Raw genomic sequence first — 15,632 nt, forward strand, 5'->3', positions numbered from 1 at the left:
GAGCACGGAAGAATACAATAATGGGAGAAGGAGTTGACTCAGGTTAAGGTGACACATACCACCAGTACAAGCTTTTGGATGAACTGATTGGACCTTCGTATACGCACGCGCTTGAGCGCTTTGTTCAAAGTTCGAACTGGAACTGTTCGCAGCTTTCCCCGGGCCTCCAAAAGGGCAAGTGGGTAAAAACCGTCGTACCCTACGCCGTAGCACTCAACAAGTAGTCTAGATAGATAGCGCCCGTGGCTCAAATCCTCATGTAATAATGTCCACGAACTGACGCCAATCCAATCCCTCATTTGAGTTGCTGGGGCCGTCTTCAGTTACGGGACTCCACTTCTCACTTGCGATCGCTTGATTGATTGATTAATTGAGTGTCTGTGTCTCTGTCTCTGGCCGGCAGTCTCTCCTACCTGCCTCCTGCAATCAAGATTGTCTGACCACCTCCGAATCCGTGAATCCGTGACGCAGACACCGATTTGCCTCTTTGATGGTGCCTGCCCAGACTTTCTTACTCCCCAATTCCCTCCTTTAGCCCCTCCTTCTCTACTGCAGGAGAGATGAACCAGGGGAAACACCACCTTGTGCCCCCAATTCTCAATCCTTGGTTCTGTTGGTTCTACCTGGCCCTTTCTCTCCACAATTTCGGACATAGGCGTGTAATCCTTGAGTCACGAGAGGTATCAATTAGTATCTTTTCCCCTTCGCCTCCATGACGGTGCACTGAGAATTTAAAAAAACACAAAGAAAAAGGGAAGAACCCACTCTAGCATTCACTTACTATCTTACCCTACTGTGGTTCCGGTCCATAGTAACGGAAGTTTAATCTTTCCCTGTCTCTCTCACCTTTCCTTCTTGGGGTGCTCTAGTTATTTGGGTCCTGTCATTCGCTTCTCATAAATCATAAATCATAATTACCGCCGCCCACTTCATCTCTCATTGCTCCCAAGGAAGTAGTCTTACTCTTTACTTAACTACTACTTAATTATCTGGAACTCTCCCACCTTCCTCCTCCCCAAGAGTTCTTCCACCCACCTTTCGTTTTTGTTTCTTCTCACTCAGCAAGCAACAACGTCCTTGCGCCTGCTGCTTTCCCTCCCACACTCGCTTTCCAGCACCACACACACAATCGTTGACCTCGATCTCACTGATCACCACCACTATCATCATGTATTTCACCTACGCCGCCGCCGCTGCGCTCTCTGCAGTTATCCCTCTCTGCGCTGCACAGACCTACACCGACTGTAACCCTCTGGAGAGTGAGTTACCTCCGTTCATCGCTTTCGTGTACTGGAGTGCCCATCTAACCTTGCTCAACAGAGACTTGCCCTGCTGATACAGCTCTGAGCTCTTCCACTTTCACTTCCGACTTCACTCAGGGCGAGTCTGCTTTTGCTGGATGGACTGCCACTGCCAACAACGTTACCTTTGACGAGAATGGTGCTGCGTTCACTGTTCACCAGAGGGGTCAGGCCCCCACTATCCAGACCAACTTCTACTTCTTCTTCGGCAGAGCTGAGGTTGTCATGAAGGCTGCTGGTGGTACTGGTATTGTCAGCAGTATCGTGTTGGAGTCGGACGACCTGGACGAGGTTGACTGGGTAAGCTTTCTCCTCCTTCAACCCCCTCCACATATCTTTCCACCTGCACGCTTATCATCCTCCATGCACGGGATGCCAGGCTAACCGCATCTGGGGGTATATAGGAAGCTCTGGGCGGCGACACTACCCAGATCGAGACCAACTACTTCGGCAAGGGTGATACTACCACTTATGACCGCGCCACCTGGGTTGGCATCTCTTCTCCTCAGGAGAACTGGCACACTTACACCATTGACTGGACCGAGACTGCTCTCAAGTGGTACGTCGATGGTAACCTAGTCCGCACTCTGGCCTACGCCGACGCTTCTGGCGGCACTCGCTTCCCCCAGACTCCCATGAACCTGAGAATCGGTATCTGGGCTGGTGGTGACGCCGACAATGCTCCTGGTACCATCGAATGGGCCGGCGGTCAGACCGACTACAGCAAGGCTCCCTTCACCATGTACGTCAAGTCGGTTTCCATCACCAACAACAACCCCGGATGCAGCTACACCTACGGCGACAAGTCCGGTAGCTACGGCAGCATTGTCGTGAACAAGGACGGCTGCGACGTCACCGGTGGCTCTTCTTCCTCTGCTGCTGCTTCCTCCTCCACCGCCTCCACTGCTGCCTCTTCTGCCTCCTCCGGCTCTGGCGCTGGCTCCTCCACTGGTTCCTCCACCGGCGCGTCCGTCAGTGCTAGCGCTACCGGCGGTGTGATTGCTAACAGTGCTGGTGTTGGTGCCCTCGTCTCGGCTGCTGCTGCCTCTACCCCCGCCGCTGCTGCTTCCTCTGGCGCCATCGGTGGTGCTGGTGCTGCCGCCTCTTCCTCCGCCGCCGCCGCCTCTTCCTCTGCTGCGGCTGCCGCCTCCGCCTCCGCCAGCGGTCTCTTCACCGGTGCCGCCGCCTCCACCGTCAGCACCTCCATGGGCGCCATGCTCCTCGGTGTCTTCTCCGCCATGCTGTGCCTGTAAATCACTTTTCCCTCCGGAAATTTGATTCTATCCTTCTCTCGACACAGTCATGATACCTTCCACCCCCTTTCCCTTTTTGATCAATCATCTTCTCTGCATAGCTCTTTTTAACACCACTTTCCCCCAATCTGTACCTGTACGGTTTGTACATAACATGGAATTGCTCGAGAATCGAGGTCCGGAAGGAAAGAGAAGAAGAAGATGGACATGGATACACTGGACTGTTTCCCTTTTCTCTCTTTGAGTTTGGTTTTTCTCTGAGATTGTTTACAACTGGGAAGAGAACTGAAAGCTAGATTAGACGGTTGAGGAATCTCTGTCTGGTACTTTTTCTTTCACCCTTTCTTGTTCTGGATTCGATAGGGGTGAGAGAAAGGGTTCGTTGTTCTTTTTGGCCTCTTGCCTACTTCTTGTCAACACACTTATGGAGTGATCTAGTTCGCTCCTCTTGCTTGGACAAATTTGCTCCTTTTCCTGATCGAAACCCTTTCCATTCATCTTTTGTCTTCCTCGCTCTTCTCGAGCTGTTCTTTTTTTGCTTGTTGGCGTGTCTGCTTTTCTGGAGAAAGGTACTAGGTAGCTTCTTCTTACTATAATGGTAATACTATTCTCCATTGAGGATTATCTTTTCCTATGGGATGAGGTTGTAGGGACTTGGGTCCATGTTTGAATCATTTGCTATGGAGATACTAAGTATGTGGGCTTTGATTTATGGCCTATGAGAGCATTGCAAAAGCCCAAGTACCATGTACTGTAAGTCGTGGCAGGTAACTAACGTTATTAAGTACTGCAGGCCGACGCTCCGAGACAAACTGATGTCAAGAACGGAACGCCCAGTTGAAAGAGAGCCGGATGCATCGTAATCATGATTGCGCGTTTCGAAACGTATCAAGTTTTGTGGTGTTCTGCCATGTCGATCGTGATATCAAATATGCGGTACGGATTTTTTTTTCGTTGTTTTTTGTTGTCCGGACCGTGCTTATGACGTACGCATGTCTTACATCCATGTATGTACGTACTTCATGAGGGGAAATCTTACTCAGTATCTGCTCGTAGGCACCCGGCAACCACCCGTCACGAGTGAAACAACATTCCCTTTTTACTATTTTGGAGTTGCTGGAGTCCGTCTGAGAGTTTGCGGATCGCGTCCTTGACTGGTTGATGGCGGGTTGCTGCGTCTTGGAAGAGGGTGGGGAGTGGTGGTTTTTGCTGATCTTCTTCTTCTTTGCTATTGTGGTGGGCGAGGGTGGAGGAAGCGTCATCATCGCTGTTTTGGTTGTTGTTGTTGGTTGTGGGTGGTTGGTGCGACCAGGTCCCGAAAATTGCGTTGACCATGATGCCCTTGAGCCCTGTGGAGGAGGAAGAAAAAGAAGACCTCGACCCTGGACCCTGCGGATCATCATTTCCGCTTCGGTGGTTGATTTGTTCCCGCTTCACGACGCCGGCGATGGACTCCAAGTGATCGTCTAGGGTGGCGAAGTCGCTTAGCAACGAGTCGGCCTTGGTTTGCATGCGCGACGTCAGTTGATCGACGTATTGTTCCCGTCGGGATAGTTGCGTCGTGGAGAGACGCGCGTCCGCTGAGCTCTTGGTGTTGCCCGTCGCGGCGGCGGCGGCGGCGGCCGCCGCTGAGCCGCGACCGCTACCGCTACCGCTACCGCTGCCCCGTGCGGCGATCAGGCTATCCACTGCCGATCGGAGGTCCGCGTGTAGCGAGTCGAAGCGCCGGGTGGCCGTGCGCGTGGCTTGGAGACAGCCGGTGAACTCGAGGTCGAGCTCGTGTTTGCTGCCCGGGTATTGTTTCTTAAGTAGTTGGTGGATGTCGCGCAGTTTGGATTCCGTGTGTTTGAGGGTCGTGCTGTGCGGTGCCATGGTTTGGAGGGTGTTGTTCAAGAGGGTTTCGAGGGAGTTGTAGGTGGTTTGGGAGAGGGGCTGGGTGTGCGGTTGGGAGATCGGGTTGTTCGACTTGAGGTAGAGAGGAATGCAGCTGACTGGGTAGAGGGTTGCGAAGGCCTGGATGGAGCAGAGGGATTGGTATTGTTGGACGAGTTCGGGGAGGATGAGCATGTGGCAGATGCTGGCGACGAGGAGCCCGTTCATCAGCATGCGTAGAAAGAACCCACGGCTGGGGAGGATGAAAGGGAGGCGGTTGTTGCTGGCCTCGTGTTTTGCGACTGTAGGGGTTGCATTCTCTTTTACTTCGGCTGGCGCACGTTGTGACGAGTCTCGGACCGGTGACGATGCTGGGTGTCTGCGTCGGAGAGCGTGTTTCGGAGATGCAGTCGGTGCGATCCATGAGCCCTCGGAGATCGGTGCTTCGTATATGGAAGGCATGATAAGATCCGGTCCCGATATGGATGAGCACGAGGTGGATATGGACTCTGACAGACTGTCATGGTGGCTGTGATCGGGTCGCGGTGTTGTGTCGGAAGCCTCAGTCGGTGGCTGCGCCGGCGCGACGACCCATGACGCCCCAAGAATAGAGCTATTTTGAGGTCTTGAACGTTCAGACATGACTGAATATGCGATCGGAGTAGCAAGCCCAAGGACGTAGCCAAATTTCAAAGCCTGTTGGGCTAGCAACCCGCCCCGATTCGAGAGTTGCGAAATTCGTAGAAATGAGGGCTGTTGCGAGTGTTAATATGCCGGCTTAAACACGGCGACAACGGGCCAGACAATATGCGCAGTCAGGTGGCTCTGGCCATTGAGCCAGTGTGGTTGAAATCTCGAATTCCGGAGGCGCGAGCGCAAATGCCGAAGAAATGCGGTGGATGATAACAAGAGCTATCTCGAATAATCTGTTTCACCGACCCATCTACCGGCTAATACACACTCGAAACGGTAGATAGCGAGTTCAAGTACGCATAGAGTAGGGATTATGAGGCGTGCGGCAAGGATCAGTATCAGTCACATCTGATATCGCAAGGGTCTGGCCAACAGATATAGATCTCGGATCATCTTCAGAACGCGGTGGTGGGGTGAGAATCACGGGAACGCGATGCCAAATCGGGCCGATCGCGTCAAGTCACGAGTGACCGAGGAAAATCCTCCAGCTTCGTCTGCTTCTCCAATGCTCAGCCTGAGCTCCCCATCATGCGACATTTAAATCCCCTGCTACGGCAGGCATCTCTGCCACGCACTAAACCATTATACAGGTCACCCATTGTGCGCTGGTCATCTGCGCGAGTCCAATGGCTCTCTTCCACGTCGTTGCGGCCTTGTTCATCATGCTCTGATCCCAACTCCGACCAGGCCCAAACCTCGGCCGACTATCGCGCATTGGGAACCTCCCAGGATCTCTTCACCACTTCCATCTACAGTCCCGGCTCGCCGCTTTTCCTCCCCAACGGTACCCATATTATCAACAAACTTATCACCTTCCTCCGCACACAGTACCTCCAGTACGGCTTCCGCGAAGTCCTCACGCCGACCATCTACAAGCGTTCGCTCTGGGAAGTGTCGGGTCATTGGCAGAATTATAAGGATGATATGTACGAGGTCCGCGGTCGCGGAGCTACGGGGGACACGGACGGAGAGACGGGCGAGAACGAATCCTACGGTTTGAAGCCGATGAACTGTCCAGGTCACTGTCTGCTGTTCAAATCGCAAACCCATTCTTATCGTGAACTCCCTATTCGCTACGCCGACTTTAGTCCTCTTCATCGGAACGAGGTCTCCGGATCGCTCAGTGGCCTAACTCGCGTTCGTCGTTTCCACCAAGATGACGGCCACATCTTCTGCCGGCCACAGCAGATCAAAGGAGAAATTGCTTCTGCGCTGGGCTTTGTTGACTTGGTAATGACGACTTTCGGGCTAGGACCATATCGGCTGGCGCTTTCTACAAGGCCAGAAAAGGATTTCATCGGGAGCTTGGAGCTGTGGGACAGCGCCGAAAGCCAGCTCCGCGAGGCGCTAAACGATACCGGCAGGGAGTGGGCTGTGAACGAGGGTGATGGAGCTTTCTATGGGCCCAAGATTGACATCCAACTTCAAGATCAGGCTGGAAAATATCACCAGCTATCCACAATTCAGCTTGACATGAATCTGCCGCAGCGGTTTGGGCTGGAGTACCAGGTCGCTGAAGGCGAGCCAGACTACAATCCGCATACCCCCGGCAGGGCGACACCAGTTATGATTCATCGCGCGAACTTCGGATCGTTAGAGCGGTTCTTAGCATTGCTGATTGAACAGTATGCCGGTCGCTGGCCGTTCTGGTTGTCTCCGCGACAAGGAATTATCCTCACTGTCAATCAGGACGAGGCTGTGGTTCAGCAGGCGCATGATGCAGCAGCCAAAATCTCCGGCTTCCGACCCCTTCAGACGGATCAGACGAGCGGAGCTCCTCAGCCTCTGTCTTTCACTGACTCGACCTTCCTCGTCGATGTCGACACTAGCAGTCAGACCCTGAGTAAGAAGATTCAACGAGCCAAGCAGATGAAATACAACCTTATCTTCATTCTGGGATCAAAGGATGTTGCGGCATCCCGCATTACGGTCGACATCACCGGTCAGCTGCAGAGCAAGTCCGACCGGACCGCCGAGAGGCTGCAGGCTGCCGTGTCTCAATGCTTTGGTGAGAAGGCGCTGCAGAACCCTCGGGCAATTCCATTGCCGGTGGATGATGTACATGGCCTGCTGGTGCAACTGGAGCGACAGTTTGTTTAATAGAGGAACAATTGTATATAGAATCTTCTCCCATGTAATATATTATTCTTCCGATGTAGCCCGGATGATCGACCCGCTGAGTAAAAGCAGCCTTACTCCTTACGACCTCAACGAGAAGTGACACGTGATCCAGCGGACTTTTAAGCTTAATTCGGCGCCGACGAGTAGAGGATCTGCCTGATTCTGGTGGCCGCCACGCCCGCGCTGGCCCCCGATGTCGGGTTGCTGATTGGCTGTAGGCTCTTCAATCACCCGAGACAGAATCATATCGTCATTCCGGATCCCACCTCACTTTCTGATGCCTCCAACTTCTTCAGTCTAGTGCCTCTAGTCAACTTCCGATGGATCGCACAATGACCTGAAAGGCTTTGCGCTAGACAAAAAACAGCCAGGAACGATAACCATCCGAGTCCAGCCACAACTGCCGGGAGATAACGGGGTCAATTGGTGCGGACTGCAGACTCGCTGCCTACAAAGCCTTCTTGAGATCATTCAGATGATCTGATCAACCCATCAATCGCCCCACAGTCCACCTATTTTGGAAAATAAAGTGCGCCCACCACACCTCATCGCTGCAGTTTTTTGGTTCTCTTCACCCTGCCGCCCTTTCTGCCCCCACTTACGCCAGTCTCTCTCGCCTTCTCTTTCCTCTTATTCCAACCCCGCTTCGCCCTTCGCGCCAACATCGATTTTTTCCCCCCCCAATTCTTCTTTACACATGGCGAGAATTGTGCTTCTTGATTCTTCGTTCATGGTTTACCAGGAGTATCCCGCTCCATGGTCGTAGAATCCAACCAGTCGGATATGGCCGAGGTGCCAGCGAAGACCAGCCTTCCCCGGAAAAGCGCCTTCTCATGCGAGGCCTGTCGCAAGCGAAAGGTGGGTTCCCCTCCTTCGTCCCAGTCTCGGGTGACCTCCGAGCTTAAATTCAATCACTTAAAATCCAAGTGTGGACGGTCGTCTTCGCTTACCTGGCAGGGCTGCTTATTGACCTTGTCTCGCTAGGTGAAATGTAATGGAGCTAGCCCATCATGTTCACGATGTGCAACACGCGGGGAAGTCTGCGTCTATAGCCTGTGAGTTCCCCTCATTCCTCCTCTTCACACGAGTTTGTTCTGCAAGCACAGATCCGTCGATCTTTACTAACGTGCTATTATTAGTGCCCCTACGCTGTCGTATACAAAGCAACTAGAGGCGCGAGTGGCGCAGCTGGAGGATGCGCTTACGAAGCTGCGCAGCCAGCAACCCCCGGAGCCCGTGGGACTGAAAGGGACGTCCCCTGCTTCCGCAGCCGGCTCTAGTGCAAGCCCAGGGTTTCGTACTCGTATCAAAGAGGAGGAAGATGATGATCAGAATCTCACAAGGGACTTCGAGGGTCTCAAGGTCGAGCATGATGGACGGATATCATTTCACGGTCCAACCAGCCTATTCCAGCTTCCAAGTGGTGTTGTCAGTGAGGCTGCCTCAATATCTCATTTGGCTATGCATCTGGAAGGTCGCAAGGAAAGGCTGGTCAACAATGCATGGCGGGAACGTGCTTATGAGCAGATGGCGACTATGCCGGTAAGATCCTCTGCATGCTACTAGGCAGAAGAACCACTAACAGTTTTTTCACTCTCAGGAGCCGTTCCAATACCTCCTCGACTCTCATTGGTGTTGGATCCAACCCCTTTTCAACTTCGTCTATCGCCCTGCTTTCACTCGTCTGTCGCCGTTCCCTGTTGGTATAAATGAAGCCGGACTGATGGATTTATAGGTGACATGAAAATCAACGGCCCGTATTTCTCCGAAGCTCTTCTTAATGCCGTGCTTTCCCATTCTGTGAGATGGTGCAAAGCTGAACCGAAGATTGGACCGATTCTTGAATCCTTCGAGGGCGGTGCACAATTCTCGCATCGTGCCGTAACGGGTCTTTACGACTCCCTGAAAGCAGGCTATATTGGCATTCCTACAATCCAGACCCTGCTTATCCTCAGCGCTCAGGAATGTGGGCGAGGCAATCGTACCCAGGCATGGCTTTATAGTGGGATGGCCTTTCGGATGTTAGATGATTTGGGGATCTCAATCGACAGTCGCAAGTATCCGGACAGTGCTCACTTGAGTGATGAAGACATCGAGATCAGAAACCGTCTTTTTTGGAGCTGCTATTTCTGGGACAAACTGATTTGTTTATACTTCGGGCGATCCCCGACCATGCAACAATCTCGCGTCAGCCCTCCGAGAACGATCCTGGATGATACAGCGGAGGTTGAAATCTGGACACCTCACGGTGTCGAGTTCCCTGATGGCACCCACTATCCGCCCACCCAAGCCCATTCCACTTCATGTTTCATGAAGATGTGTGGCTTGGCTGAGATTCTCAACCAGATCCTTATCCATATTTATGATCCCAATCGGCAAGTATCGGAAGCGGAATTCTACGATTGCATCCAAGAACAGGCCGAGAACCTAGCGGACTGGTGGGACGGGCTGCCTCATTTCCTAAAGCTGCAGGCTGCAAGCCTCCCACCATACTCCCCACCTAGCCACATCGTGACACTTAAGTACGTTCCTCAAGCTTGACCCCTCACCTACAGTCACTGACACTATCTGTCCCAGCTGCCTGTACCATACCATTAATATCCTCCTGCACCGTCCGGTTCTATGCTCCAAGACAAATAGATCCTACGACAAGAGCCACCTTGTGCAATGCATGACGTCCGCAACGGCCATTCTAGCACTCTTCGACCTATATCGCCGCACATTCGGCGATGTACACGTGGTGCTCTCCCTCGCCTACAGTGTATACACCGCCGCATCTATATATCTGCTGGAGATTCAAGCCCTGAAGTATGCCGCTCAGGGCACCCTTGACAAGCTCAAGTTCTGCATCTACGCATTGGAGCGAGTCAAGGGCTCAAGTCCCGGTACGTTTAACATTTGCCCCAGGGCATAATTGAATAATGGAACTGACCCTCTGCTTTCGACAGTCATGACCACGGCGCTGAGCCTCATCTACCAAGAGCTCCAGAAGCTCCAGATCGACGTCCACATCGTCCTACCACCCCTGACCCAACAACCGCTGCCCGAACCATCCCAACATCTAACTCAACCTCAGTCCCAACCACACTCCCGCCCACATACCTCCCACAGCTCCTCCGTCCCCGCATCTCTCTCCAATACCCCAAGCCGCCTGTCGCCCGCACAACCTCAGTCCCAACACTCCAACCACCCCATGACCTCCAACCCCATCCATCCGGGAGGCGCAGGCACATTACCAGCAGCAATACCAGCGGCGCCGATTCTTCCTCCCTTCACCTACCACCAGCAGCCGGTCGCCGACTTTGAGCTCTCCCAATCCAACGTCTCGCAGATGGCGAACACGCACATGCTCGGCGGGATGCCCAACGCGGTCATGACGCTGGATAACCCCGGGTCTTATGAGATTACACCCGAGGTCTTCGAGGCGTTCTCGTATGCGGAGCCGATGACGACGAACATGACCCCAGCGGTGGATTACGGGTGGAATAGACAATAATATGTACGATCTTGAAAAGGGATATATGGCTGCATATATAAAGGCGGCAGATGTCATTCATTTCTAGCTATACTAGAGATAGTCTCTCTAGTGTGAAGACAATTATAATTGAGGGCTAAAACAAGGTGCTCATAGATATTACTCTCCCATGAAGACAGGTATAATTGAGGATTAAAACATGGCGGTCATATATATTATAGATTAAGTAAAGGGGTATCCTGGGGAATGCTCATAGATACATATCACGTAAGGGTGTAAGCTGTCATATCGATTGACAGATTGACTTTAAGGATCACAATGTCGATCCTTGGAATCCGGGTGTTTGTGGTCCAGAGGTCCACGGGCAGTGATATAAGAGTTAGCACCAGCCGTGGCAGAAGACGAGCTTGAGACGACATCCTTCGGCTTGGCGCGCCAGCGTGAATACCACGGGTAATCGAACAAATCGCCCATGCGCTCCATGGGGACGCCTTTAGTCTCCGGCATCAGGACACCCAGGATGATGATCCCTAGGAAGCAGATGATGGACCAGAAGAGGTATGCGCCCCAGATATGCAGGGAGACGAACATGAGGGGCGTGACGCGCACGACGGCGAATTGGAAGAACCAATGCAGCGCCATGCTCAGGGCGTAACTGACGTTGCGGATGCGGGTGGGGAAGATTTCCGCACCGTAGAGATAGGGGACGGTGCAGAGGCCGATGGACCAGCCAATGGCGTAGACGAAGACGGAGGCAATCGCGGCGTTGGACGCCGACTGATTGTGGCTCGAGCCGGGGCGAAGTCCCATGTAGATGCCCATGTAGATGTGGGCGGCAAGTTGGAGGGTTAAACCGGCCAAGGTGCAGCGGCGCCGACCCAGGTAATCGATTAGACCCCATGTGAAAGCCATCGTGAAGACGAGTTTGATGATTCCATAAATACCGGAAGATATCAAGGAGTTTCCATTTCCAGAAACGCCAGCATACTGGAAAATCGTAGCAATGTAGTAGGTAATTCCATTGCCACCAGTCCATTGAGCGATGGTTTGGATGGCGATCAGTAGCCAGAACCGCTGCCGATAATTGGGATTGGTCTGGGATTCTTTGAAAGCTTGCCAATGCGTGACAGATTTCAGATCTGCTGCCTTGGCTCGAACTTGAGCGTCGATGGCATTGAACTCATCTTCCACATCCGGGTCCTTGATATCTTTGCCACGGAGACGAGCTAGGACGGCCCGTCCCTCTTCATGGCGTTGCTTTGAGACAAGGTAGCGGGGCGTTTCAGGGACCATGAAGGAGGCGATGAAGGCAATCCCGACTGGGATCAAAGGAATCGACTGCACTAAACGGTACTGCATGCGGGTGGGAGCCATGTGCAAAGAAGCGCCATAGTTGATGAAGAACCCTGTCGAGAGGAACCGACGTTAGCTCACCATCAACCAATAGACACGGGATTTTGATCCTTACCCATGGCCAATATAAGCAGCAAGATCACCATAAATGTGCTTACAACCAAGCCTCTGGTTTTCGCAGGAGCTGACCCCAATCAGCATTACTGGGAACTGAAATGTCAAGTGAATACCCACCTATTTCTGACAAATACAGAGGAGCAACCACTGTCAACGCACCCGCTCCAAGGCCAGCCCATATCCTGGCAAACAGCAACAGTCCATAGATGCCCGAGGAGAAGACCTGGACGAACAAGCCAGATGCCCAAACAAGACAGGCCAAACGCCAGGCGGGCAATCGACCGAGGCGGTCGTTCAAGTCCAAGGAGAACAAGGCGCCAAAAGCTGCTCCTAGCACGTTGAACGAAGTGATATTGGCTTTGCGGTTGGCCAGTCCAGCTGCATCGTGTTCCCAGTAAGAGCGTACCAGATTGTAGTCTATTTGGAATGACTCGAGCTTGACGCTAGCACTGAAGCCACCCTCATCGTAGCCTACAACACAAAGCCCCATCGGTTAGTAAATGGCAAGTTCTTCACGAGACCAGTCGGAAAAACTGTACCTTTGGGAATGCTTCCACACGCAATTATGAGGATGACCAAGGCATAGAAAGGATTCGTAATCCACCGCGACCAGTCGATGGCCGCCCATCCCATGATGGCGCCAGCCGACGTCCACGCGGGGGCGTGGAGAGGCCACGAACTCAGGACAATCAAGAGTTAAGTGATAAGACGAAGGAGTTTAAGACTATAACGGAGAATCCGGGGAAAGCTCCAGTCGCTGATAGCCTTAAAACTTGGCCAGCCCACCCGCTATGAACCACAGTGATTAGGCGACGAGATTAGAGTGGATGAGGAGCCGAGAGGAAGTTGAGAGGGGGAAGAAATTATCCACTCCGAGGGGAGCGTGACTTTCCGCGTCTCGGGCAACTTCCGCCTTTTCTTCCCCCTTTGCTGGGCTTCGCTTCGGTTTTCCCCTCTTTTCCTTACTGTGATATGCACACACTGTACGACAACCCCCCTGGCACCTCCTGTACCCCCGTCGTGTGACTCGCCCTTGCTAAGCACATCGCGGCTACATTGTTGGTTCTTGTGTACCTTGGGCGTAGCTGCTAACAACGAAGTCATCTCTGCCAGACAATCTACACACCCGTTCGCTCCCAGAATAATACCCGGAAGATGCCAGCCGGCGGCTCGCTCCGCCTGCATCCACCGGCAGGCGCCACTTCTTCCAAGAACTGTTCGCGAACAAGTCCAATCCAAGAGAAGGCGTTAAAACGTGGTGATCCTGAGGAGACCTGTCACGGTCCTTCTTCGGATCCATGCAATGCAGCTATTGGCCTGATTTCCTGCCCGGCTTCTGCATCTGACCTTTCAGATCCCTCGTTGCATCTAGTCTGCGGTCAAAGTCCGAGCTCATGAACCTCGTTTGCGTTTCCACAACTCGTGAAAGTTTTGTGATCAGCCCTGTCCTGGTGGGTCGCGAATTGTGTCTCTATATAATTTGTCCTGCTTCCCTTACTTTGGTCGATATTACAGTGTTGCCCAGGCCGAGCTAGGCCCGTTCCCAGTAAAACAATCGGCAAGCCGATGCGGAGTCTACCATAATCCCTTGCGTATCCACATCTATTTCGCCGACCGGGGTATCTCCCTCCCGACCTACGGTTTCAGTCTTTTTCAGGTCAACGATGTCTCGGCACGCGTGCTTTATAAAGGGGGCAGTGGGAAGGCTGCAAAAGTCGGCTTTCGTAAGTCTAACCCATCTTGTTTCACATCTCATGCCCTCCTGTATGGACACATGGGATCCTGTATAGCTGTGGCACATATAAATCTTCCAGTCTTTCAGTTTTGCGCCGCGTATCATGATTTCGCCATCAGCGACCAAAATACTCACGGAATTCAAGCCCAGGGCTAGTCTCTTTGGAAACACCCGGGTTCTACTCAGCACTGCATCATTCGAAGAAGACAAACGAGGCCACTACCGCAGAGACGTGCGCGGAATCACTACTCAGTGCTACCCTCTGAAGCATCGAATACCCCCTGGGACATGGGATACGCACATGCATGTCGTCGACCCACAGCGTTTCCCGGTTTCTCCTTACGCGGTGTACAGCCCTTCGAAGCATACTATCGAGGAGGCCATGTCATTCGAGTCGTCTTTGGGAATTGGAAAAATAGTCTTAGTTCAGCCGTCGATATACGGAACCGATAACTCCTGTCTTCTGGAAGCACTTCGATACGTGGGACCCTCCCGTGGGCGAGCGGTGGTGGTAATTGATCCGACAACGATTGACGCCCAAACTCTTGCGGACTGGCATGCAATAGGCGTGCGCGGTGTACGGGTGAATCTCAAATCAGTTGGCAAGGTGCTTGATGAACGTGAATTAGCAGAGACTCTCCTGCAACATGCGCAGGTCATCCGGCCTTTCGGATGGGTCCTTCAGGTTTACATCTCTCTGGATATGGTCCCGATGCTGCAGAATGTCGTCCCCAAGCTGGGTGTCAAGTTGTGCATCGATCATTTTGGAGGTCCGGATTTGACAACACTTGACGACAAACAGCACCATGTGTTATCGTTCAATCCCTATGCTTTACCTGGCTTCTCAGCCCTGATAGCTCTTCTCCAAGCCGGAGAGACATACGCTAAGATCTCTGCGCCGTACCGCCTCAGCAAGGACGAACAATATAGGGACCTGGAGGCAATGGCGCGAGAATTCCTTCGTGTGGCTCCTAATCGGGTTCTCTACGCAACCGACTGGCCCCATACGCGCTTCGCTGGCACGGACATTGAGCCATTCACAGAATCGTGTCTGCGCTTATGCGAGGATGTGCCCGGGCTGGCAGATCGGGTCTTCGTGCGGAACGCCGAAGAGATGATGGGGGAAAACGTATGATGACCGATTCCGGCGTTGCATTTTCATAATCACTTCTTACGATTTACGACTAGACTAGCATAATACCACATACCATCGCTTGCACCATGATTCACCGGTAATCCCGTGGGTAGGCTCCGAAGCCACCAGGAGAAAAATTATAAATTGCGAATTCGGCCAGGTTCCGGCCGCGGGTTGTGTCAGGTTGGGATATTAACCTTTTTTTCCGCGCCACCCAGTGACAATTGGAAATGCCCAAAACGCGAAATCGGCAATATGGACCACCTCATTGTCCGAATGCAAGTCATGTATAGGAAGTCGACTTCGCCCCTCTGTATGCAAGCAACCTTGCTTTGCTTTCATGGGTAACGTGCCAAAAGGCATGTGCAGGGCTGGCGGTTGAATTGTTCTCCGGGTAATCCGCGGCGATCCGAACGGGCTCAAGGCTAACCCCGACGCTAGTGCCACATAGCTTCGGCGAACCTCCGACTGGTCTTCCAACTATGGTTGGACTTTTGTTTCTGAAACATGCAGTCCAGTATCAGCGGATTATGCTTCCGAATCCTGGCTTCCGGACCGGGATTTTTACCCGGATTCA

General features: G+C 52.8%; 6 protein-coding genes across 6 annotated transcripts; 4 read left to right on the forward strand and 2 right to left on the reverse strand.

Annotated features, from left to right (window-relative positions):
- The first annotated feature begins 911 nt into the window (after positions 1 to 911).
- Positions 912 to 2,703, forward strand: BO97DRAFT_78704 (glycoside hydrolase family 16 protein). The gene is made up of 3 exons (XM_025701061.1): positions 912 to 1,259; positions 1,321 to 1,601; positions 1,706 to 2,703. The coding sequence occupies exons 1-3, from the start codon at positions 1,169 to 1,171 to the stop codon at positions 2,552 to 2,554; spliced, it is 1,221 nt and encodes a 406-aa protein (XP_025556042.1). The 5' UTR covers positions 912 to 1,168; the 3' UTR covers positions 2,555 to 2,703.
- Positions 2,704 to 3,214: 511 nt separating this feature from the next.
- BO97DRAFT_360408 (uncharacterized protein) lies at positions 3,215 to 5,442 on the reverse strand. Its single transcript, XM_025692357.1, has one exon. The coding sequence runs from the start codon at positions 5,066 to 5,068 to the stop codon at positions 3,629 to 3,631; it is 1,440 nt and encodes a 479-aa protein (XP_025556043.1). The 5' UTR covers positions 5,069 to 5,442; the 3' UTR covers positions 3,215 to 3,628.
- A 205-nt stretch (positions 5,443 to 5,647) lies between these two features.
- Positions 5,648 to 7,225, forward strand: BO97DRAFT_467445 (threonine--tRNA ligase MST1; the record flags this gene model as incomplete). Its single annotated transcript, XM_025699649.1, has 1 exon — positions 5,648 to 7,225. One exon carries the CDS (start codon positions 5,648 to 5,650, stop codon positions 7,217 to 7,219), a length of 1,572 nt encoding a protein of 523 aa, XP_025556044.1. The 3' UTR covers positions 7,220 to 7,225.
- Positions 7,226 to 7,824: 599 nt separating this feature from the next.
- Positions 7,825 to 10,882, forward strand: BO97DRAFT_402493 (putative C6 transcription factor). Its single transcript, XM_025694517.1, has 7 exons — positions 7,825 to 8,098; positions 8,225 to 8,295; positions 8,380 to 8,782; positions 8,841 to 8,922; positions 8,976 to 9,762; positions 9,818 to 10,125; positions 10,189 to 10,882. Exons 1-7 carry the CDS (start codon positions 7,997 to 7,999, stop codon positions 10,734 to 10,736), a joined length of 2,301 nt encoding a protein of 766 aa, XP_025556045.1. The 5' UTR covers positions 7,825 to 7,996; the 3' UTR covers positions 10,737 to 10,882.
- A 35-nt stretch (positions 10,883 to 10,917) lies between these two features.
- BO97DRAFT_467447 (putative MFS quinate transporter) lies at positions 10,918 to 13,017 on the reverse strand. Its single transcript, XM_025699650.1, has 4 exons — positions 12,725 to 13,017; positions 12,303 to 12,656; positions 12,184 to 12,252; positions 10,918 to 12,121 (listed from the first exon to the last, which is right to left on the reverse strand). The coding sequence occupies exons 1-4, from the start codon at positions 12,816 to 12,818 to the stop codon at positions 11,022 to 11,024; spliced, it is 1,617 nt and encodes a 538-aa protein (XP_025556046.1). The 5' UTR covers positions 12,819 to 13,017; the 3' UTR covers positions 10,918 to 11,021.
- A 786-nt stretch (positions 13,018 to 13,803) lies between these two features.
- Positions 13,804 to 15,144, forward strand: BO97DRAFT_78841 (putative TIM barrel metal-dependent hydrolase). Its single transcript, XM_025701062.1, has one exon. It carries the CDS (start codon positions 14,024 to 14,026, stop codon positions 15,053 to 15,055), a length of 1,032 nt encoding a protein of 343 aa, XP_025556047.1. The 5' UTR covers positions 13,804 to 14,023; the 3' UTR covers positions 15,056 to 15,144.
- Positions 15,145 to 15,632: the final 488 nt, after the last annotated feature.

This window comes from Aspergillus homomorphus (assembly GCF_003184865.1).
Source record: "Aspergillus homomorphus CBS 101889 unplaced genomic scaffold BO97scaffold_2, whole genome shotgun sequence".
Classification (NCBI taxonomy): Eukaryota; Fungi; Ascomycota; class Eurotiomycetes; order Eurotiales; family Aspergillaceae; genus Aspergillus; species Aspergillus homomorphus.